General features: G+C 43.9%; 1 protein-coding gene across 2 annotated transcripts in view; it reads right to left on the reverse strand.

Moving 5' to 3' along the window:
* The window catches only part of LOC306703904 (plakophilin-4-like), a 55,724-nt gene that overhangs the window by 12,416 nt on the left and 20,467 nt on the right, over nucleotides 1-22,841 (reverse strand). Inside the window, exons 4-11 of one of the 2 annotated variants that reach the window (XM_079170066.1) lie at nucleotides 20,131-20,165; nucleotides 15,762-15,866; nucleotides 15,151-15,344; nucleotides 14,053-14,632; nucleotides 7,854-8,024; nucleotides 5,251-5,461; nucleotides 4,128-4,260; nucleotides 2,667-2,880 (exon numbers count right to left, since the gene is read on the reverse strand). In XM_079170066.1, coding sequence (XP_079026192.1) covers nucleotides 2,667-2,880; nucleotides 4,128-4,260; nucleotides 5,251-5,461; nucleotides 7,854-8,024; nucleotides 14,053-14,632; nucleotides 15,151-15,344; nucleotides 15,762-15,866; nucleotides 20,131-20,165 — 1,643 coding nt within the window. Of the gene's footprint in view, nucleotides 1-2,666; nucleotides 2,881-4,127; nucleotides 4,261-5,250; nucleotides 5,462-7,853; nucleotides 8,025-14,052; nucleotides 14,633-15,150; nucleotides 15,345-15,755; nucleotides 15,867-20,130; nucleotides 20,166-22,841 lie in introns of both variants that reach the window. The other variant, XM_079170065.1, reaches the window with a different exon arrangement.

The raw sequence follows: 22,841 nt of genomic DNA on the forward strand, positions 1-22,841 counted from the left end.
TTGTCGATGCTGCATCGACTAAACCTCAGACTTTTGAGGTTGGTGGGCGTCTCTCATTTACTCGCTCATGCAGCGAAAGTCGGTGCAATGCTGCTTACGGCTACAGCTGGATTTATTTCTGGCTCAAATTCACTTTCTCATTTTTCATTTGATCAAAGGGTCTTAACCTCCTCATTCTTTGTTCTCAAACTAAACAAACGCAGTAATCGATGCCGACACTCGGCAGCTATTCACCTTTGAGGAAAATGGAAGAAGTTTAGCTTTTCAGAGTAGTGCCGAGTTTGATAAAACTGAAAAAAAATAAAAAGAGTTCAACTGTTAAAGTGATACAGATTTTAAATGCTTTTAAATGTGCTTTGTTGTAGGGCCGAAGGTTCAGAATTATAAAAACAAGTTAGAATGCCTACAGATTTTCATCAGGTGCAACTGACTCAAAATGTAAATGAAGTTCAGCACCGAACCAAACTATTTGTCTATTCTAGCAACAGATGAGAAGTTTAGATGAGGCGGTGAGTGCATACCAGCCAAATTAATGATCTCCTAAATAAGTGACTCTTTTTCATTTGACAAAATGTTTTCTGTGCAACAGCAAATAATTATCTTTCAATACACGGACAACTCACAGACCCTCAAACGCTCGAACACAACGAAATCATGATTAAGAATGTGGTTTCCAAAGTAAAGCCAAAATAATGGAGCCGTGTAATATCGGACAAAAGGGTAACAACACATAGCTTTTTGTGTGTGCATGCTGGTTTTCAGGCGTCCCCAGTATCTGAGCTAATGACCGTGCTGTTCGGTTTGGCCTTTTGATCTGAGGGGCTGTAACAGGACCGAGCAATAACCACAACAGCTGCTGGGAGACGAGGCAGGTAAGGTCCGCTTCTTGTGTCCCCCACAACATGACCCCTGACCCGGAGCAGGCGGTTGGGTTGGCCTGTTCTCGCAGCTACTTTTAATGAAGCACAGGTGACACCTGGACCTCCCAGCGGAGTCGAGAAGGAGCCCCCCCCCCCCCCCCCCCCGCAACGCTTCTCAAGCTAAGTTCCGACACCTGGCTGGCTTTCTCACCAGCTCCGACACCGACGGTGTTATAAGTCATTTATATACAACATTATGCAAACAGTGCATTATAAGTAGAGACGAGCTGCCGGTGAGTGAGTGATTTCTAGCTGCTCCACTTTGCTGTGGGATGCCCTTGTCATCCAGCTGAAAGCTCTTTATGTGGATTGTTCTCATCAGCCGTAATTAACCAGAGGTGATGCAGCACTTCCGACCTTTTCTAATTGCTCCCCATCCTGGGGCCTGAACCACAATTAGCTGCAGCAGGCTCTCAGGCTAGTCGGGGAAAAGACTTAAACAGACCTCACAGTAAAGCTGCTTACTCTGGTGGGGTAACCTTTTGAAATGTAAATGAAGGGAGCGAAAGAAGCTTTCACTGGATATCAACCATTAACTCCTGTGTACTTAATTATATGAGCGTCAAATTAGAAGACAAATTCTGCTCTTGTGCTCTTTTAAAATGGTGATCCTTTGGTTTGTGTTACTGAAGACAATCTCCTCCCAGAGGAGGTAACAAAAAAATAAAATGCTACATGTGTTGTGTCCGTTCTCCGACTGCAGTGTTTCCCTGCGGGGGCCCGCTGGACCGACACCCGAGACCGTATTAGTGCGGGGGCTGGAGCCGAGCTCAAGCAGCTGACTCAGCCACCTGGGAGCCAAACGACTTGGTTAGCTCATTTCTGTAGTGCTCCACCCTGATCCTAGACAACACAGATTTATACCCTGTTTGCAGGGATTAGACAACGCACAAATACAACTGAGCTGCACACAGTGCAATGCAGAGAGGAGGAGGAGACTGACAAGCAGATTGTCACAGACAGTTGTTTTCAGACAGAGACGGCGCTAAATCTCTCTCCAGCCTGTGAAAATGTGGTTTCATTTCTTTCAGCAGTAGTGACAGCAACTTAAGGAAAAGCCTCTACAACTCAGTTACTACAACGACCACAATCTTAGGATGGACCACAGTAAGTAAGTTTAGTGGTTTCTTAATTCAAACCTAATCTCTATGAGCAACATTGAACGGTTAACCATGAAATGCAGCTCCAGGTAACCATGAGCATGAGCAACCGGACCAACACCGGCAGGTTTGTCAGGTAAATAATTCAGGATCTCCTGCAGAATGTTGCTGTCCTGTAACCCTGCGCTAAACCTCCTAAAGATCAGATTATCTACAAGAGTGACCCAAAACAACAGCGTACGTTTAGAGCTCCGTAAAGCCGACTGGAGTTGAAGATTCAGGCGATAATCATCTGAAGGTTCATCACCAAAAGCTCCTGCTCTCACGTTTTTACACTGTCATTTGATTTTGGTATAAAATGTAAATTATCACAGCTTTCAGTGATTCACCAAGCAAAAAACCTCAGACATGCTCTGGTTCAAGCCTCCTAAATGTGACTATTTGGCGCCTTTCTCTGTTTTAAATGAGTGTAAATTGAATAGATTTGGGTTTCAGACTGCTTGGAAGCATGTAAAAGCTGAGCGGAGGGGTAAAGAAACAGTATGTAAACACTACATGCCCACATCCTAAAAGGGAAACCAACAAAGCTCAGAATTCACCCGAGTGTTTTGAAATGCAGATACATCCTCCACACATGCTGACTTACCTGTGACAAGCTCCCTCACTTCTGCATCCACAGTCTTCCTCAGCAGGCGGAGCAGGGCTGGGATACCTCCTGCGTTCCTCACGGCGATCTTGTTCTCATCCATAGCTTTCCCATAAACGAGGTTCCTCAGAGCTCCACAAGAGTTCTTCTGGACCTCAAGGACCTTGTGGTCTAGTAGATCCACCAGGTGTTTAATTCCTCCCAGTCGACACACCTGTGGACGATGTGAGTGAGATCAGGTGGGGGAAAAGATTCTGACCACAAAGAGCTTTTTTTCCCTTTCATCTTATATACTGTGGAGCGCAAAATCATGCATTGATTCATGTGGGAATTGAATCATACCGAGATACAAATTATTTGAATTGCTAATCTATGTATACAAAAAAAAAAGCCTCTCCCAAAGGACATGGCGGTTTTAAAGACTAAATTACCGCTTTCATCTTGAGAGAAGAATGAAACGTACCAGGAAAGGATTGCTCCATCTTTCCTGCTTTTCATAGTATGAATCATTTTGTGAGATGTTGACATTTGGCGCGCTTGGATAAAAAAACTCTTCATCTCTGAAGTCTTATTTCTCTTTCAGCTTTACGTTGAGAAAAGACAAACTCGACCTTTAATGTTTTGAGTGAAAAACGAGCGCAGCAATGGATTCCTGTGTGTCTATTTTAACTTAACTGTTGCAGGACGTTTTTTATTTTTTAATGGTTTATGGCATGAGCGAGCAGTGTGAATGTGTCTACGTGTGTGATTCTGCTGTAGGTTTTGTCTGCTGGGTCAGTGTTAGTCACATTTAAGGGATCACTTAAGATATTACAATTCATCCTGAGGGGGACATTCATGTCTGTGCAATCCATCTAGGGTTGTGACAAGTTAAGACATTTCACTTGAAACATAAGCAAACGTCACCAAAGTCAGTATAGGCTTCATCCTCTCGTGGCCACGAGTGTAAAATTATCTTAATTCCTCCAACAGTTATGAACTGACAACTTGGGTTTTTATCTGTTGTAGCTCTGACCATCAGTTCTAATAAACATGATGACACTGTCTCATAATGGCTGGGGTCTTGGAGTGGGACAAGAGCGTTAAAAATATGCCCCATCATGCAACCAGCAAGAACAAGATTAGTGTTTGGCAGATTAGCTACCACATTAAAACTGAAGGTGGACGTGGGGACTGTGGTGGACGTTTACAACGGACACTTTGGGTTGTAAATGTAATTTCTTTTGCCTTTGTTTTCCCTTCCAAATATAAATCGACCTTCTTCGGGGTTTTGTTTATGACTTGTCTGATCGTCTGGATACCTTTGCTTGATGCCCTGTTGGACCAAGTTTCAGCGATGTTGCTGCATTTTAACGCGATGAAAGAAATGGAATTATCAGTGGTTATGGTGGTTGAGTTCAGATGTAGAAAAGGCCCTTATAATAATAAGACACAGTATGGCACTGGTGGTACAATACCTACCTCCGACTTAACCCGGTTATCGCCAAAGCACAGGTGCTGCAGGTAGGCGGCTGCGTTGGCCTGCACTGAGGGGAAGTGGTGCTGCAGCATGTGAATCACCTCAGTCAGCTCTGGGTCACGCCAAGCAAACTCCCTAGAATTACAGGTGTGGGGGTGCAAAGGCATCAGCGTGACGACGGGCAAGAAATTAAGTTACTCCTTAAAATCACGGGCACCGTTTCGATCAAAATGAATACTTCAGCACCAAAGGGCAAACTAATAAGAAAAAGGAAATTACGTTCACATCCGGTTCTACATAACAATCCACTTTGGTCACACTTGCTGCTTTTCTGAATGCAGCGCACTAAAGAAAGAAGTGAGGAATGCATCGCCTCTAGACTGCTCTTTAAATATACATGGGAACTATTTTTTTTATCTTCTGGCATGTTACTTATCAAAAATGTACATCTGTCTTTTATACACACTACATGTATCTGAAACTAGGTGACACAATGAGATGACTTGTGTTTGAGTTGTGGCCGGTGTGCTCTACCTCACTGAGAGTGAATTACATGCAGCAAGAACCCAGGCTGTACAAACTGATTCAGTTTTGAATAAATCACAGCACCAAGCTGAAAAACACCCTGGACAGAGATCCTGTTAGATATTCTAGGGGGAAATTTGACTTCCTGAACGGAGACATGGGTCACGGCCCCCCCCCCCCCCCGAAGCACTCTCTCCAAGTAGCTACACTACAGCGACATACACAGGTGTAAACAAAGCTCCCGATGTGCAAGGTCAGGGGGGGTTTACTGCAGAAGTCAACCCACTCTCTGCACTTACACGTCTATATGAACGACAAGAGCGGACGCAGCACTTTAGCGTATGTGAGAGTCTATTGTTAAGAGGCCAAGCACGGCAGAGCCAGCTTAAAAAGCTAGAGCTGCATGTGACTACCCATGGGGCTCCCTGTTTGAATAGAAAGAGGACACCGGTGTTGACCCAGCAGAACAGCGATGCCTTGTAAGCATTCGTAGTCCCTTTCGGTTGACTGTTTCCTGCTACACTGCGCTGGTTACTAACCACTGACTACATCTTATGGTTAAGAAATACAGCATGGCACGACCCTGTGAGCAGCACTTACCTGGGATCCTTCTGCATGCTGTCTATAGAGGGTGAGCGGTTAGCACCGTCATCCATGACGGCAGCCTGGCGAGCGTAGTTGGGATCAGTGGGCCGGTACTGTGCTGAGCGATAGGGATCAGCATAGGTGGCTGCTGTGTTAAGAGCATAATTGTTTCTTTGGTAGATCATAGCACTGCGCTGGCTGGGTGTCCGCTGGAGACTCCCCACACCTGAGGGCCAAAAAAAACAAAAAAAGCTTGAGACAGAAAGTTTAGAAAGGAAAAAACACAGACGCGAGCCGACAAACCTTTTCAGCTAAACTCTGAGCTGTGCTCACCGGTAGCATACCACTTCAAAACCGAGCTGAGAATAAAAACATGCGGCCGTTCCGTCAGACTCAGCAACTTCTAAAATCTGGAACCAATTAATGATGAGGATAAAACACAGCTCCCATGGCTCCACAAAGCAGAAGTCTTCTTCTTCAAGGGGCTGTTTGCATGTTGTTTTGCTTTTACAAGATTGTGTTCCGCCAAAGGGATCCTGCTGGTTTACAAAAATCCTTTCCTCAACGTCTCCTTGCTCCTTTGCGCCACTTTGTTCTTCGGCTAACTTTGCCAAACGCAGCAGAGAGGCAACGGTGAACCATGACCGGCTCCAAAACAGTCACAGAGGTACACTAGTAGAGCAGAAGCATCACAAGCATGCAGCTAAGTCGTCCTTCCAAAAAAGATCCAATATAAAAGTCCTGACGACAACAGTGGCCTTCCTCTATTCATTCCCTCCAAGTCATATTATGACCTACTTTTTTAACACAATGGGTCAAAAACACAGAGCTGCATAAACAAGCTGGTTGTATTTAGCCCTCCTCCTCCTCACCAGAGCCACGTGATTTTGTGGCAGCCTGACTGCTGCGCTGGTTAGATCACTATCAGAGTGCCAGCAGGACTGGGCATGTGCGTGCTCCCGCTCCCTCCCACCAGCAACCGAGACGTTTCGACTGGTGGGGCCGCTCCAAAAACACAATTTCTCACATCAGTGCACTTCTATGTTGGGCAAGCAGCACTTCCCTGCAATATGGTTATCTCCCAAAATAGAGCCAAAGACACTGGAGGGCAAATTAGAAACAAAACAGTGTAGCAGTGCAATTTCAGTCAAACTATTTGGGTTCCATTTCTCTCATCTTTGCAGCCAAGGATCAATATTGCTTCTTTACAAAAAAATAAAAAGTGCAAGCTTCCAGAAAAAAAAAAATCAAAGAACGCATGGAAAGCCGGTGGGTGGGGGGGGGGGGGGGGGGGGGGGTGCATTGCAATTTCATTTTACAACGTAACAAAGAAAACTCTGGGATCAAATTGGATTTTTCTAATGAGGTAGCTCTTACAAAGACTCCATATTGAACAGCCCTCTCCAGCTCCGCCCCACTCGCCTTTCCTCGATACAGCCGGCATAAACACATTATAGGCCTGGGGGCCTCTTCGCAGCATCAATAGCATTTATTAGTGAACTTATCGGTCTAAGCAGATCTCCTGTGTGCCAAGGAGAAAGCTGAATGGTGTGTGTGTGTGTGTGTGTGTGTGTGTGTGTGTCAGTGCAAACTAAGCATGTGTATCTGAGGCAGGAGGGATGAGACGAGAATGCCAACATCAGGAGAGCTGGAAGAAAGCAGGCTGTGGGTAACCAAGCTGTCCCCCAGCCCCGCCGTCCTTCTTTTCATGCTCAGTGTGACACACAGGTAATGGACTCCTTTGTGGCAGGATGACATATCAGTACCTGCCTATTAACTCATGTCTCACCCTTTCTGCCGACAGTGGAGGGAGGAGCAGACGGGAGGCAGGGAAGGAGAGGAGCGACAAAGTGAAAGAAAAATAGAAAAGCAAGAGGGGAGAAAAAAAAAGCAAGGAAGAAAGACATGACATGGGTAGCGGTACTGCTAAAGGGCAGATGGACAGAGAAATGGTGTTCCAGAAAGAAAGACAAGACTGCAGAGTCAAGGGGCCGCGGATTAAGAGGAAAAGAAGGTTTTGAGGAGATTTGAAGAAAAAGGGAACGTCTGTACTTGATAAGAGCAAGAAGGTGCTCTGAATGCGAAGATGGGTCCGCTTGAAGTGAAAATGGTGTGGGAGAAGAAATGTGCTTAAATAAGAATAAATAAATAAGTAAGAAAACCAAAAGGTTTTTTACTGACAGTTTACTGACAATCGCTTTTTATTACCGTTTTCAACTTCAGTCCTACACTTGTGAGCTCACATTTCTTTCTGGTAAGCAGTTTGGAGAACTTTTCAACAGTTGACTCCACTGACATAAACACCTAAAATGTCTCAATCACAATCACGTCACTTTTCCTTCACATCATCTCTGACAGCTTTCATTTGGTGAGACAAATAACTGATGATTCAAATCAAATTCCCAGAACAATAGCAGGAGTATTGTCTTATCTGCAGTGTTACATCATCACATGGTGACAGCCAATAGAAGGGAGGCAATTAAGCAAATACACATCGATGAGTGCATCTTTTTGGATATTGTTTTATAAGGGTGTCGTGTCCCTTGTGGGTGTTTTTTTCTTCGTCCCTACTTATCCTTGCCTCCTGCTTTCTACATACTAAATAAAGTGGGACCGACCTGAGGCGCTCCTGTAGAGGGTGCCCGGCTGGGTGTGGCTGGGGCTGCGGTACAACGGGCCCTGGAACGTTCGATCCTCGTAGATTGGAGCGATGTGGCGGTCTGGGGACATGGTCGGCCTTAAGTCCGGGCCCAGCTGGCTGTGTTGACTGGCGAATGAGCTCCGTATACCTGGAGATGAAGGAGAGTGGTCAGCGGATGAGTCGTTTGATGCAGAATGGTGGAGTGATACACACACAGCTAAGTAAAGTGTCAAAGGTTTGGACCCTCTGTCATTCATATCCCACGTGTCCCCTCCTCCCCGTTGTGGTATGAAAATCAGTTTTAGATACTTGCTTGATTTTGGCAATCAATCACAGTAGACCACATGTCTCTTTTAATTGTTGTCAAAGCTACTGTCAATGTCATGGTTCACTGGTATGCAAAGCCTGCTCTGCATTACCATACAAACAACAACACGACACGGACAAAACATCAGCAGCCATGATGCTCACTGTGACCTCGCTCAAGCAAGTTTCAGGTTTGTAAAGTAATTTCTACACAGGATGAAAAATGAATGTAAACAAATTGGAAAAAATGTATACATGAGTTAAAAAAACCCGATCTATTAGCTCTCCTTGTTTCTGTGCATCATTGTTCCACATTACATAAAGTTGACACACCTGCTGGAAAAATGTTAGTCCAGGACTAAGAATAAAAAAAGAATGGAATCCCGATTTTAAATAGATTTTGTCACCCCAAATATAGACTTAAATAATAACACACAAGGACCACAGTCAACTGCCATCATCCACGTATGTTCTGCACCAGCCGGAGAGGAAATAACTAGTAAGTAGTCTGTATTTGTACTACAAAGAACTTTGTGGAGAGATGAACAAAACTAAATAAACTTGATACAAAAATGGAGAAGATGTTAGGAAAAGTGTGGTATGGGAAACAGCTTCTGTAATCAGCAACAAGCAAACCTGAGAAAAGGAAACACACAGGTCTGACAGGTGAGTGATCCAATCAGAACTTCCGCAAATAAAATGAAAAATGACACAAAAGTCAATATAACAACCGGCTGCAGGGACAATGTGAAGCAGCGAGTCCTGTCTGATTCAGAATCAGTCCACATGGGAGACAATAACAGAATGAGGCCACAACAATATCTGTAGCTCTGAATGCGTCCACATAAACAAGACCCACCGCCTTAAAACCACAACATGAACACAGCACATATCCGTGCTCTTTCTTAAAGGGGGATGTGGTCATTCTAGAGCATTACAATCCTTCTGTGTGCTACAACCCTCCAAGTGAAGCCCATTGCTGACAGTCAGAAAGAGCCTGTTGGTCTCCTACACCCTACTACCCATTAGGGTCTGCAGGGAGAAATTCACATTAAAAACTAAACAGCAATAAGTAAAAAGTATGTTATGATTAGAACATATTACAAGATTAAATCTAATGGTCCTGTCTTTTGAGACAGGCTGAAAATGACCACATTAACTCAAACATTTCTGTTTAGATGATGGATGACGGGCTGTAAAGCTGCAAAATCCAAATAATAAAAGGTCTAATTCTTGAAAATGGCTGTAATTCCGGCATGATTCGGCTAATCATTCCCCTAATTAAATTAAACGTGAATGTGTTACCGTGATGAGAGGTAAAATAACGGACAAGCTTTCACTGTAAAGTTTTGAAGATGTCATGAACGTGTTATGCACTACGCTCTCATTTAAAGCGGAGGAAAAGTAAAAGAAACACGGTGTACAATGAAGAGTAGAAGACAAGGTGAATACAAAGAGATCTCTGGTGCACTTTTCTTTATACTCCATTTTGACGTGCATGCCGATGTTTCTGTGTTTGTGTTAAACCTCACATCTAGTGAAGCTCACTACACTGTGAAGCCCAGCAGACCGGTGTGCAGCTGGCAACTAACTGCTCATTGCACATTTCACGAGCCTCCAAACGTCACTTGGGTCCTCTCCAACTGCATGAGCTCAGTCGCAGACCGCTGCTAAAACACCAGCTCCGCCATGCAGAACCAGCAGAATGAGGGATTGTTGTCACAGTTGGAGACGGAGGAAATTAATAAATAATAAAGTTTGCCTCCTTTGGGAGCAGGGGGGGGGGGTCTCTGGGGGCCAAGCGAGTGAAGATTTGCGGCTGGCTGAGTTGATAGACAGGCTGACCCACACCTTTTAAGAATATTAAAGCTGAAGTCTGAACGGTGGGTGTTCCTGGTCAGGTTTGGTAGCATTCCATTAATCGACGTGTCTAAATGCTCTATAATAGCCAAAGACTGTGTTTAACTTCAAATTAAGGTTTTCTCTGATTTGTATTTCATCGCTGGCTGTCTGTTCAGCTTTCAGACACCCTTGAAGTAAAAAAGCTGTGTAACATTTTTACATCATTGGGTTGAATTCCTGTTACTATATTAACAAATCTTGCCAACTTTATATGCAACAGTTTGGCCCCCTACCTATAGCATCCCGCCTCCTCTTCCTCCTCTTTTTTTTTTTTACATTATTTAAAATAAATTCTTTTTAAACAGTATTAAATTAAATAAAATGATCCACTTAACGCAATGCTTTCAGAGCAGCTTAGAGGGTTTTAGGCACTCCAGGGTGAATGTGTCTTTTATTGTCCTCTCTTGTGGCTTTTTGCTAAATGAAACAGTTTGGCTGGAAAATATAGTGCAGGTTCACAATGTCAGGCTTATCAATGGATTCTGTTTCATATCTAAATGTGAGGCACCGGTGGTTAAAATTAACCACGAATGACACGTAAACAAATACTCTGAAATGGCAGGCATGTTGTTGTGAAGGGCTAGGGAGTAAAACTGAATAATGCCGCCGCCGCCGAGTGCTGTAGTGGCACCCTCAATAGCGCAGGAGGCCTTTCACTCTGTGGCAGAGCACACAATGGCCACTAGCAGCAGCTTGGCAGGAAATCAGTTCAGTTGTACAAAAGGTTTAAAGGGGGCGAGGCTATGAAGAGAGAGGAGGTAGTGGGAAGACTTAAGGAAAAGGGCGGTAGCAACGGAGAAGAAAGCGGGGGAGAATATGCGAGGGGGGGGGGGGGGAGGACAAGAAAGGATGAAAATGAAAAGAGGGTTAATGAGGCCGTCTAGGACCACCAGAGACTTCTCATCTCATGTAAAGGCCGGCTGTGACCGAGCGACAGGGACAGAATCTCCCAGGCACAGGAGCCTTCATGCATATCTCTCGCACTCAGCAGCCCGACTCCTGAAAGTAGCAACATTCAAACAACCTTAGAGGAGACTAATCCGCCTGCCTTCTTTATTCCGCTCCCCTGGTAGTAGGGGCTTGCAGTGACTTCTAAAAAAGCATCTGCAAATTGTCAGGGAGAAATAACATACTGCTGTCTGTTGAGGATGAATGGCCCACATTCCTGGTGCGTTATAGTCATTTAATTCTCCCCCTCAGCCCTTTCACCGTGGCTTTAACAGATTGCACTTGGCAGAGGCTAGATGAAGGGCGGTGGCGGGCTTGGCGCGTGCTTGCTCTGGAGAAACAAACACGTAAATGGATGCAGCTGACTGCATTCCTCAACAAGAATCATTTTCAAAAAACCCTCTCCAGATTAACAGGAGAACTGAAATGAGTACAAAAATCGGAATACTAAAAAGGGAGAATAGGGTGTAAACAAAAAGTGTACAACTGTTAAAACTACCACGGCGGCTCGGCTGAGAACATTTCCCCCTCGCTCAGTTTGTCCCACTCTGCTCTGAAACGGACATCAAACCTAATGGGCACATTATTGAGAACAATTTGTCTTCATTTTCCATTTCTCAGCAGCGGAGGGAAGATATGACTTCCTGCCAATGACAGTGGAGGGAGGGGAGCCAGGTGGGTGGTGGAGGGGGGGGAGAAGAAAAAAAAAGAGTTAAGGGAAAAAGATAAGAAACAACAAATACAAGTAAAGGGATAGAAGTCTGCTGAAAGGAAAAGAAAAGGAAACCGCACAATGCGTGACACAGCAAAAGAGAGAAGAGGAAAGGAGACAAAAAGCATCTTCTGATAGATACTGACAGAAAACCACCAACAGCAACAATATCAAGGTTCAGGCTGTCGGAAGGCGTTTGCCAAATGCTTGCAATTCAGCCTGATCACGCGAATGTCCCATTTCCTTCCACTATGGCTCATCTAACACTTGTGACAAATTACTGTGTTAGAGGTTAGGCTCCACTGTGGTGTATGTGAGAGGAAGGAAGACAGTGAAGGGACAGACGGAGGGGTGAGAAAGACAGGAGGGAGAGGAGGGAGAGGAGGAGGAGGAGGAGGAGGAGGAGGAGAACATGGGAGGGATGCTCTACCAGAGAGAGAAAGAGAGGAGAACAAGGCTGGCGTCTCCCTTTGCTCAGAGGACGGAGACTGAAAACCCCGTTTGTGTCTGCTTGAAACATCATCACTCAGAGCAGTGTGACGTAAATGCCGACTTACAAGAACCCGCACGTGACAATGACAGTGACAATATTTTTCAATATATTCTGAGTAGATCACAGAGCTAGACCACGATGTAGCGTGTCAAATTATAGCCGATAATACAATAAACATGGCAAAAATGGCTATTGGTTTGGAGATGATTATTTAACCGAGAACAAATAAAAGACAAATGTGCACATGCAGCACCTACATGCAAACACGGTACAGTGAGGACGACAGGAAACAGACGTCACAACAACAACCAAAAAATCATCACCTTGAACGTCATCATCAAGCAGGGCATCTGAGGATATCCCCAGGCAGCATGAAGACAAGCACAACACAGTCTATTAACCTTGGAACCATCATATAGAGCGATCCTTTTACCTTTTGGAGGAAAACAAAAATTGCTCTTTGCCTTTTTGGTGGAATCCTGCTTTCACCTGTTATGAATGACTACATTGATTTTTTTTCCTTTCCTCCAGCTGAAAATACAATAACATGACACTGAATATAAATACTGAAATGTGAATAAACGTGCGCTTTTTGCTCGGTAAGAACTATGGTTTTTCATTATTTCGTCAAAGCTACGCTCTTATCTCCAGGAGATACCTGAAGAAGTGAGAGCTGAGAACGAACCAGTACAGGCTGGCCTCTTCCTTCGGCTGAGGGGGAGAAAAAAAAAAGTGGTTGGCTCCAGACTTGAAACAGGCTACGTGTTTAGCTAGAAAACAAGAGTCAGCGTGTGTCCTAAAAGGATGACACACACACACAAGCCAGTTTCGGCAGGCAGGTTTTCCAATCATTATCTCCCTGATCTCCTCAACTGTTCTGATTAAAGAAGAACACAAGCACACACAGTTAAACAGTCACCTCACATTGTCCTTGGTGAGTGCATTCGATATATAGCCGCGATGATGCACTCATCAAAGTAATGGATTCCCACAGACCTCTATTATGTGTTGTGGAAATGTCTTACTCTACCGTCTCTATTATTTCACCACATGGGCATAAAATGAAATCACTTATTTAACCTGCAAATTAAAAACGTCCTTGTTTACTTAACATCCAGCAATATTCTTGATACATTTGCTCAATTTAAACCGCAACTTAACTGCAGCTGAAAATCGTGTTCTTGGCTCCCAGTGGTGAAACATCTTGCTTTGACTGAAATGTTTCAGGTCAAAGTGTTTTCCAAAGCTTTAGAATATGAATTCAAAATCTTCCTACAAACATTCATGAAGAACTACTTCTTAGCCGCATGTTAGCTTTGTGGGCTTCTACTTTAGGACTATTTGGTTTCCTGTTCTTTTGTAAACAGCAAAACTAACTGTGATTAGCAGTCTATTATTCTCTTTGGGCTAATATTTGGCTTCTTGCAGGAACTATGTTTTGGCTTCACACCAGGACAATAGACCTCACGGTCGCTGTTTATTTTCAGCAAGCCAACAAGAAATGTACCACTGACCAAATATTTACAGCCCACAATACAAATCCTCTACTCGAGGAGTTCAGGAGAATTTATGGAAAGCAATTATGTGGCAAAGATGGCAAGCTGAACACGCTATGAAACTAAAAATAGCCGTTTTAAAAGATGTTTGTTACTTTTCATGATATCAATGTTTTCCTTTTTTAAGGTAATAAACACTTTGACTAATATTGATGTCTTACATTAATGGCTTGAATAAAAAAGTGAGTTTGAGCAGGCTGCTGAGCTGAAACTCTGTAAATGTCTGTGAGTGTGTGTGTGTCTGTGTGCATTTGAGCACCTGTGAGGCTGTCAGGTCGCGTCATCCTCTCGTAAATGTCATAACTCTGGGGTCCATAGGGGTCGGTGTTGTGGATCATGGAGCGGGGCAGAGTGGAGCTGAAGTGCTGGGGCACGGCCGTCATACTAGCCCTGACCGGAGACGACGAGTGAGTGGGCTGCTTAGTCAGCGGAGAGCTGATGCCTTCCGCCATGGTCAGAGGCGAGCCCACGCGGCCTGATGATGACCCCGCCGAGGCCTGATAAGGCGAGGTTGTGCGGCTGGCACCTCCCGACCGAGAGTTCGTGGAGCCCATGCGTCGCAGTGCAGCGGGGGAGTTTTTCTGCGTGGAGTAGGGCGAGCTGCTACCGCCGACATTGTTACTGGTGCGCTGGGCAGAGGGCAAGGTGGTGGAGAAGATGCTGGAGAGGGGCTTGGGTTCAGACACGATGGGGGAGCCGTAGGCACTGCCAACAGAGGTACGCAGGGAGCCGCGGGACGGGGACATGCTGCTGGCGTAGGCCGGCGAGTGAGAGCGAGAAGGCACTGAGCTTACCCTCCGCATAGCACGACCAGGCACAGCTGTTGTTACTGCCGGACCCTGCAAGTCAGAAAGAAAACAATATGGCTTCATTTGTTTCATTCAGGAGCTCTAAAATCATTAACAAGCATGTTGTACTGCTGTCACTATGACATGCTGCAAAACACGGCATTACATAAACCAGTTAATTACAAGGGGATGACTTTACTCTGGGCCATATTTATTCCCCCCCCCTCTGTTGTGTGTGACAGCGCCGTTTGGTTTCTCAGTGGTCTGTGTGTACAGCGCTGTATGAAGCACGATTATGTCACAGTGCTCAGTGCACTGTGTGCCTTCTGTACCTTTAAGCATCACTTCACTACCATCACTGAAAAAAAACATAACAGCAATTTTGGTGTTTCTCTTTTGTTGTCTTATAAAAGCTAATAGTAAATTATGTAATTAAACTTTATGAGGCCTTGGACATACTGAGCAAAAAATAACTGAATGTATGCTGGTGTTACTCAGAAGGTAATACGTTAAAAATACATTTTGTGCTTGAAAACAGCAATATGTTGTCCGTTGATTGCTGGCAGTACCTGGGCTGAAGCCTGGCCCTCGGCCCTGGTATTCCTCCCCAGGGTACCAGTGCCGGCGCCAGGGAAGGAGTGCTGCATCCTCAGCTCAGCCTTGCCCAGGTTCTGGCTGCTGACGTAGCCACTGCTGGCATCCTGGTAGCCACTGTCCGAGTACGAGTTCATCTGAGTTGAGCTACGCGAATTCCCCGCGGACCCTGCGAGAGCGTGACGGAAAAAGAAGGCCAAAAATTAACTGCAGAAATAGTGAGAGAGAGTAGAAGGGCGGGTTAGAGATGAACAGGAGACGCATCATACGTGGTTCCATAATAGACGTAACCTTTACCTAGACAGCATTGCTAATGACAAATGGCACAGCGGGGAGGAACTGTTCTGCCACCACTGTAATTCAGTGTGCCATGGTACATTCAGCCTTTCATAAGCTGTGATGAGGGATCAGTTGCTATAGATGACAGTCAAAGTATAAGGTATGAAAAGGACAACGCTGCAGGGGGAAACGGGCTTTCTGTATTATCAAAGGAGAAGTAACGATAGAATGAGGTAAGAAAACGAAGGTGGGCGTGAGAGAAAAGGAAACTGCACACGATAGAGAGAAGGCAATAACAGACCCTCACTTTCATGGAGGGAGGCCTGCTCTGACTCGGTCCTGATGCGGTAGCTGGGCGACTGGGAGCTGTCAGTCACCCGAGACTTGGTGTCCCCTGCGGCCGAGGCGGCATCTGGGAAGACGCAGCAGGAGCAGGGATGTCAGACAGAGAGGCAAGGCTTCGAGTCTGAAACAATCAGAGTTCGGGCTTTGCATGGAAAGATTATAATAGTCATTAAAGCAGTGAACAATTGATGGAGTTGAGAGAAAACAACAACGAACAATGATTTCCGCGACATTAGTTTCACGCGTGTGTACAGTGGTGTCATTAAATCGGAATAGTTTCGCTGCTCCAACATTCCCCTACATCTTCCTCTCTTCGGGACAACAACCAGTGTGGGAAACAGGAACTGGAATCAGCCCTCTTATGTCCCCGGTGCACAATGTTCTCCCGTAATCCCAATCTAGTTAAGCGTGACCAGTGTCAATGAGTTACTCCGCAATCACTGCAACAAAAGCCAGCGAGTGGAGGGGAACAGAGAGGCAAACACTGGCAGCCAGGGGTTTTGTTTAAAATCCTGCCCCGATTAGCGGGTGCGAGAATAAGAGGAGAAGGTGCCGCCTTGTTGCCCAAATGGACCTCTTGAATAAATATGTTGACACTTAAGCAAAGTGTGGTGTTTGACCACCTGGCATTTTTGCACTCCCACCTCTGAAGATCTAAGGAAGTTTGCCCATTTACAGATGGGACAGAGGTGGGTTCACGGGTCATTTGGCATGGCTTGTTGTGTGGCGGTCGGCCTCGCCTTTCCTCTGTGACTTCAGCAGGTCCGGTCGGACTCAAACGTCCTCACTATTTGCAAAACACCGTGCCAATTGTGTCCCTTTCAACAGCGCTGAATACATAACCCTGCTTAAAATAACAACCGTATAAATTAAAGTTTCAGTTTCTGTTTAGTCTTGCTTTCTTGCTCGCCCACCCACTGTCACTTTTGCACCGTCTCTCTCTCTCTCTCTTTGTTTTTATTCATAACAAGATACACATCTCTAGTTACAATTAGGGAGCGCCGTGATCCTCGTGCAAGACTCACAATATCCTTTTGATACGATGTGATTCTCTCAATTTATGCATGCAGTGAATTTGTAATTTAGCTAATATAACCACAGTAATTAAACTTGTGCAAAACGCCCTCACATTCATACCAACCATGCAACCATGTAAATCACACCTTGACAGACCCATATGTTTTGTCAGCAAAAACAATACGACTGTATTAAAACAGCACAGTTAAGAAACGTAGGCTACTTTACTCGCCCGTATAACAACACTGACAGCACAGAGGCGTCACTCACGGTGACAAAGCCACATTTCTTGAATGCAACGGCTGGTTAAAAGCTGGATTTCAACTATATTTTGTTCATGCTAGAGAGTCTGAATCTGGTCCAAACAGTCCCGCCCCCTCATATTAACAGGCCTACAGACGAACTACTACAGCACACTATGAAAGGGTTTCAGTGGAAACCATCTGGAAATCGTGCGCCGCTTGAAATAATTAAAACAAATATATCACAGGTGACAGCAACTGGGAGAGGTGGGGTGTAATGTGACAGGAAAGAAAATAATAATGATATGCATAATATACCTCACCCACCTGGGGGTGGGTTGTTGTTGCTGCAGCACCCCTCAGCACCTCTCTTTAGCAGGGTCATTAAAGCTTTACTCAATAATACATTTTCACACATTGCAGAGGATGCAGCAAGTGTTCATCTACCTTCTTTTTTTCTCTCTCTCTCTACGTGAACTCTTTTGGACCCCAATGCTCTTTGGCGACGGGCCCCGACTTACAGAGAGAACGTAATTAAAATTTCATGTGGGTGATACAAGAGACGTGTTAAAAGTATTTACAGAAAAACAATGAGATCCTGGGTTTTATAAGACCAGGAAGCTTTTATATGTCCTTTAAACGTAAGTAATAACAGGACTGAACTAGTCTTTTGTCTCCTCCGATCCCAGCAGTGACTCTGTGTCTGGCACACAGTGTGTTGTTTCAGACCACAGGGTTTTTATCCTGAGCCTTGACCCTGTTTGATAAATGAGATGCCAAAAAGTCAGAACAGAGAAGGAAGAGAGGGAGACAACAAGAAAGACAGAAAGGCCATTATCTATGCATGGCAGTAGTTTTTTGGCATTCACAATAAAGTCTCCCATAAGTTACAATTTCAATGTTGCCGTTTTCAGCCCGTCTGCAGCTCATAAGAATTTTATTGACATTTCCCTCACTGCTTTTTTGAAGGTATTTCACTACTTCTAATTAATGTGTTGGAAAATGATGCGGGTTTTCCAAAAATATATCTATGTATAAACTACATTGAAATCTGGACTTGCTTTTGTTAGGCACGTTTTATTTTAACCTTAAAAACAAAGAAACCAGACGTGTCACAGGTTAACTATACATCTGAATTCTAGTGCAAACTTTGAGCCTGTTCAGGTTAAAAATACATATTCATAAGCATGTAAAAAGGACCACAGGCATATAATTATGAGCCTGCTAGGCATCCAATGGGCTGGGAACAAGAGAAAGTGAGTGGAAATAATTGTCGTCTGTGATAAATTGGGCTGTGGTTTGAGGAGCTGGGCAGGTAACCAATGACAGCAACCAAAGCAGTAGAATTAAAAGTAGGCTATTTAACACCAAGATTGCAGGAAACTAAGTATCTAACCGCATAACCCCCTGTTCCGGTATCCTTCCCATTTTCTAAGGTCTCAAGGACTGGCAAGTGTGATGATGACAGGTTAAACTGTCAGCATATTGAGAGAATAAATATCTGAAAAAAGAAGAAGACTGGGGACAGAAACGGATAGAAAGCTTTCATTCTGGGGTGTTTTCCACTCTCAGTGGACATGAGGTGTGACTGCATTGACATTTCCTGGGGCTAAAAGGCTGTTTCCACACTAACACTTCTCTCCAAAACTCTCAGACGGCGGCGACAACACGGCGGCTCACGTCGCCAATGGGCCTCACAGACAAACGTGGCCCATTACGCTATGTGCCACACATTTACACTTTAATTCATTTAGATTGGAAAAATTACACTGCCACATCTGACTATCATTCATCATCTACGCTACAATGAGAAATCAATGCGAAGCAAAAACAGTGATCGTGATTAGTCCCCGGCGCTGTTCAAACCCTAATGAAAGGCATTCAGCGAGGAAATGGGGAATGGGCAGCAAATGAGAAAACGGTGTAGAATTAATATTCCCAGTGCATATGTACAAGTATAACCCTTTAGGCTTTGCAGACAGGATTGACAATAAAAGATTAATGGCCATTGCAGAAATTTGCTAAGTTCCACTATGCAATAAATAAGCCATGAAATACATTAGTACATTCAATTCATTATCAGGTCTCTGGTGAAGATCCTTAAACAAACACTAAAGAGACCGAAGGGGTCTGACGGGGGGATCCTTCCGCTCCACATCACTGATGGTGCTGTTGTGTGTGAGTGGGCAGGCATAGCTTAGATAAATATTAAAACAAGAAAATGCCTTAGGCTGTCCATTAATGTGAGCTTGGTTGAAATGTCTCATGTTAGCTATGATTAATAAGGAAATGTAAAACATGCCTAAACTGCATTACACACACACACACACACACACACAAACACACACCCTTAACAGACACCGTACAAAAAGATGCACACACTTTCTGCCCATATTAAATAATTCAAAAGCATTTAGCGGAACAGTTAAGCCTCACTTATAGCACATATGTCACTATTTACCATCTAAATCAGTGTGATACTGAACAGAACGTTCTAATCCACTATCATTTAGTGATGACCTCATAAAGTAAACCAAGAATCAAGCCAAGCAGATGGGTATTCATGTCTAACGGTGGTTATTGAACACTGACTGGTTTAGTCAGGGTCAAACAGGAACAGGAATTAATGAAGGTCGCGTCAAACCTTTAGAGAGGACACCTAAATAAGTCTCTGTATTTTAGTATTGAATGATATCCACAGCAGCAAATATAAGATCATCTTTTATAAGTCCCACAAATTTGCAAGATTACAGCAGCAAAGCGGATAATTCAACAAGAGACATCAGTAGAAATATAATAAAAGGTATAATAAGTGGTTGTATACACATATGAGATATGAAATATTAAGTGTTTCTATTGCTCATACATACACTGCGCACTGATTTGTTGCTCCATATTAATTGTTTGACAAATATTGCACCAATGCGTAACTATCAGGTTACCAATGAGTGAGTGCAGAGGACACTTCACGTGATCTGAATGCATGTAAAACGTGGTTAAAATGGACGGCAAAAACAGATTTTGTTAGGAAGAGGGACAGCTCTCCAATCGTTAGTGTTTGAGTTGACATACCTGCAGTTCTCCAAGGCAGGGACTTCTCAGACGAGCTGTATGGGAGAAAACAGGAGATGGAACAGTGAATACATGCGCCACAAAACCAGAGGCACCACGGTGAAAGACATGTGTGAAATCTTCTGGAAGAGACACTTTTTAGCCTCATGCATTTTTTTTTCCTTGGGCCTTTAACAACAGGGTCAGAGATGGTAATATCTGGTTGAGATAAACAGCTCGGAGATTCAGAGTATACAGCCTAAGAGCAGATTTAATGTTTACAACTCAGATGTACAGTCCATTCCTGTCATCTGTGTTTATCGAGACCTAAAAGGGGCCTTTGGTGACAGCTCGTGTTTTGAGGAGCCATCAGCAATAAGAGATGTTCTAAAACTGTGGGACTGGAAGCTGTTTTTCCACTTGCAGCTTTAATAAACATGCATCCTGACATGCAAGCCAGTGTATATTCCAGCGCAGAGAGACACTCAGTCTCCAGAGAATATCGTGGCAGAATAATGGTCGAGCCAGAGAGCGATCACAGTCTGTGAGCGCTCAGCCACAACAGCGAGGATACCGAGCAGCAAAAACAGATGGGATCGAGGGACAGCGTGTGGGTGATCGATGATGAATCGGCCTCGGTCAGTAGATGAGGGATCATTCTTAATTGCGAGATAAGAGCAGGAAAGCATCAGACCACGTTCCCAGTAGACTATGGCCGAAATCCGTTCAATCTATTGGGAAATGTGAGATTTATTTTGTGAACTTTGGCAACTGCATTGCTGAATTTATAGTTGACGCAAGGGGCTAACAGAGTCCCACTAGAAACCTACAAAGAATATTTTGATTAATAGTTAAGCATTGTATTTCATCCGCTGATACCATCGCGATGCTAGGCCCAAAGGATTGTGCATAATCAGACTATGTTCTTTCTGGCCATCACCTGATGTTGCGATTGCTGCTATTTTTCCCCATCTAAAAAGGTGACACTCTGTGAGCTTTAAGAAGCATGGCTCTCCGAATTCTTAATGAGCACGTAGGCAATTAAAAAGAGAGGAAGTTGGGGGAGCCGTGCTCCACTGAACCATGGCAGATGAAGTGGAAGAATGGTGACCATAATGATGATGCGCCACGCGTGCTGCATGCCGACCAGCTGGCTGGATGAAAGGCAGCGTAAAGAGATTGTAAAACCGCCGATAAACTACGGGCCTAAACCTGACAGGGCACTTTATTTCCCATCAACCCCTTTGGCCGGGTGGAGGTTGCATCTTTTAGTAGTTTTCCTTAGAGGTGAAGTTTGATGACCACGCCCTGTATGCTTGTAGAAATGAAGGGATCGGTCAACTCTGGAGGTGTCGTGAAATGTAATGACTCCCATTACAAGCCTTAAGTGCACCGTCGCCTCTGTAGACGTCCCGCTGAGCTATTGAGCCAAGCAGCGTGACCTCAACGGCTAAAGGCTAATCTCCATTCACACACAAATGTCCAGTGACATTTTAATTGTCCTTCCATGTCTGTCTTTAAATTTAAAAAAAGGTGTGAAAATGGTGTTGCATGTTTTCTCTTGAGACCCTCAGCTCCTGAGATTGAAGACTTTTCTGTCTGCTGCTGCCTTTAATTGAACCAGATTCAAGGATATTCATCAATTTCCTGCATTTCTGGAATTTTACTACCGTTTTATTTCTTACACTGCTTTTTAGTGTTTTAATGACTGTTGTTAATGTTTCAATCAATGTTCTTCGTTGTTTTTAAATCTCCTTGTCTTTTGCCTTATGTTTTGATGCTTTTAATGGTTTTATGTGAAGCACTTTGAATTGCTTTGTTGTTGAAATGTGCTGTACAAATAAAGGTCGTGTGGCCAAACACCGAAAGCACTTCTATCTCTGTGGCAACAGTGAAGAGAGGTGAAAGGAAAGCACTTCACCACTTCTTACTTTTTGGGGTTGCATCCAAAATGTTACTGAAAAAAGGAGCAGTAATGATTTTTTTTCTGCTACAACAAAAAAAAAAAACAAGAAGAAAAATAAATCGGGATCCCGTGAACACAACGGCACAGTGAGTGGAAACAGTCTGCTCGTCAACAACAGTCGGGCCGCTATCACCACCGTCAAACCAACTGTTGCAAAACAGCTGCAGCCTCAAATCACTTCACTGATAACCAACCAGAGCCTTTTTTGACGGAACAGTTCCGGGAACTAAACCAGGAATGAAATTAGCAAAACGCAAAAACACAGTCATGTCATATTTTTGCTGCAGTATTTCACCACAAGCAAACATAACATTAGAAAAAACAATATATATATATATATATATATATATATTTTTTTTTTTGCAGAATTGAAGAAGTACTAACTAACTTTTCCATTTCCATACAGCTTTTCTAATGCAAAACTTCAAAATGCATATTAAAAACGTGAAACACAGCTAATGATCATAAAACCTAGTAGTCACAACAAGCCAATGATAATTGGCTATATTGTTATAATTATCAACTAAATTAGTTATGATGGCTAATGTTTTGACAGACAATTACCTTCTCACTAGAGTTCAAATCAATCTTCTATATTTACTGGTATTTGGCTTGTTTAGTCCACCAACTAATGTCGAAATTATTGTTATCTCATTTTTCTTTTGGCAGGCTAAATGTTAACCTGCCACTAACGGACCAATGACAATGAGGTAAATGCTTCACAACACAAACTGGGCTGCTGATTTTCATTGTGACTGGCACACAC

This window comes from Pholis gunnellus (genome assembly GCF_910591455.1).
Source record: "Pholis gunnellus genome assembly, chromosome: 12".
NCBI lineage: Eukaryota > Metazoa > Chordata > Actinopteri > Perciformes > Pholidae > Pholis > Pholis gunnellus.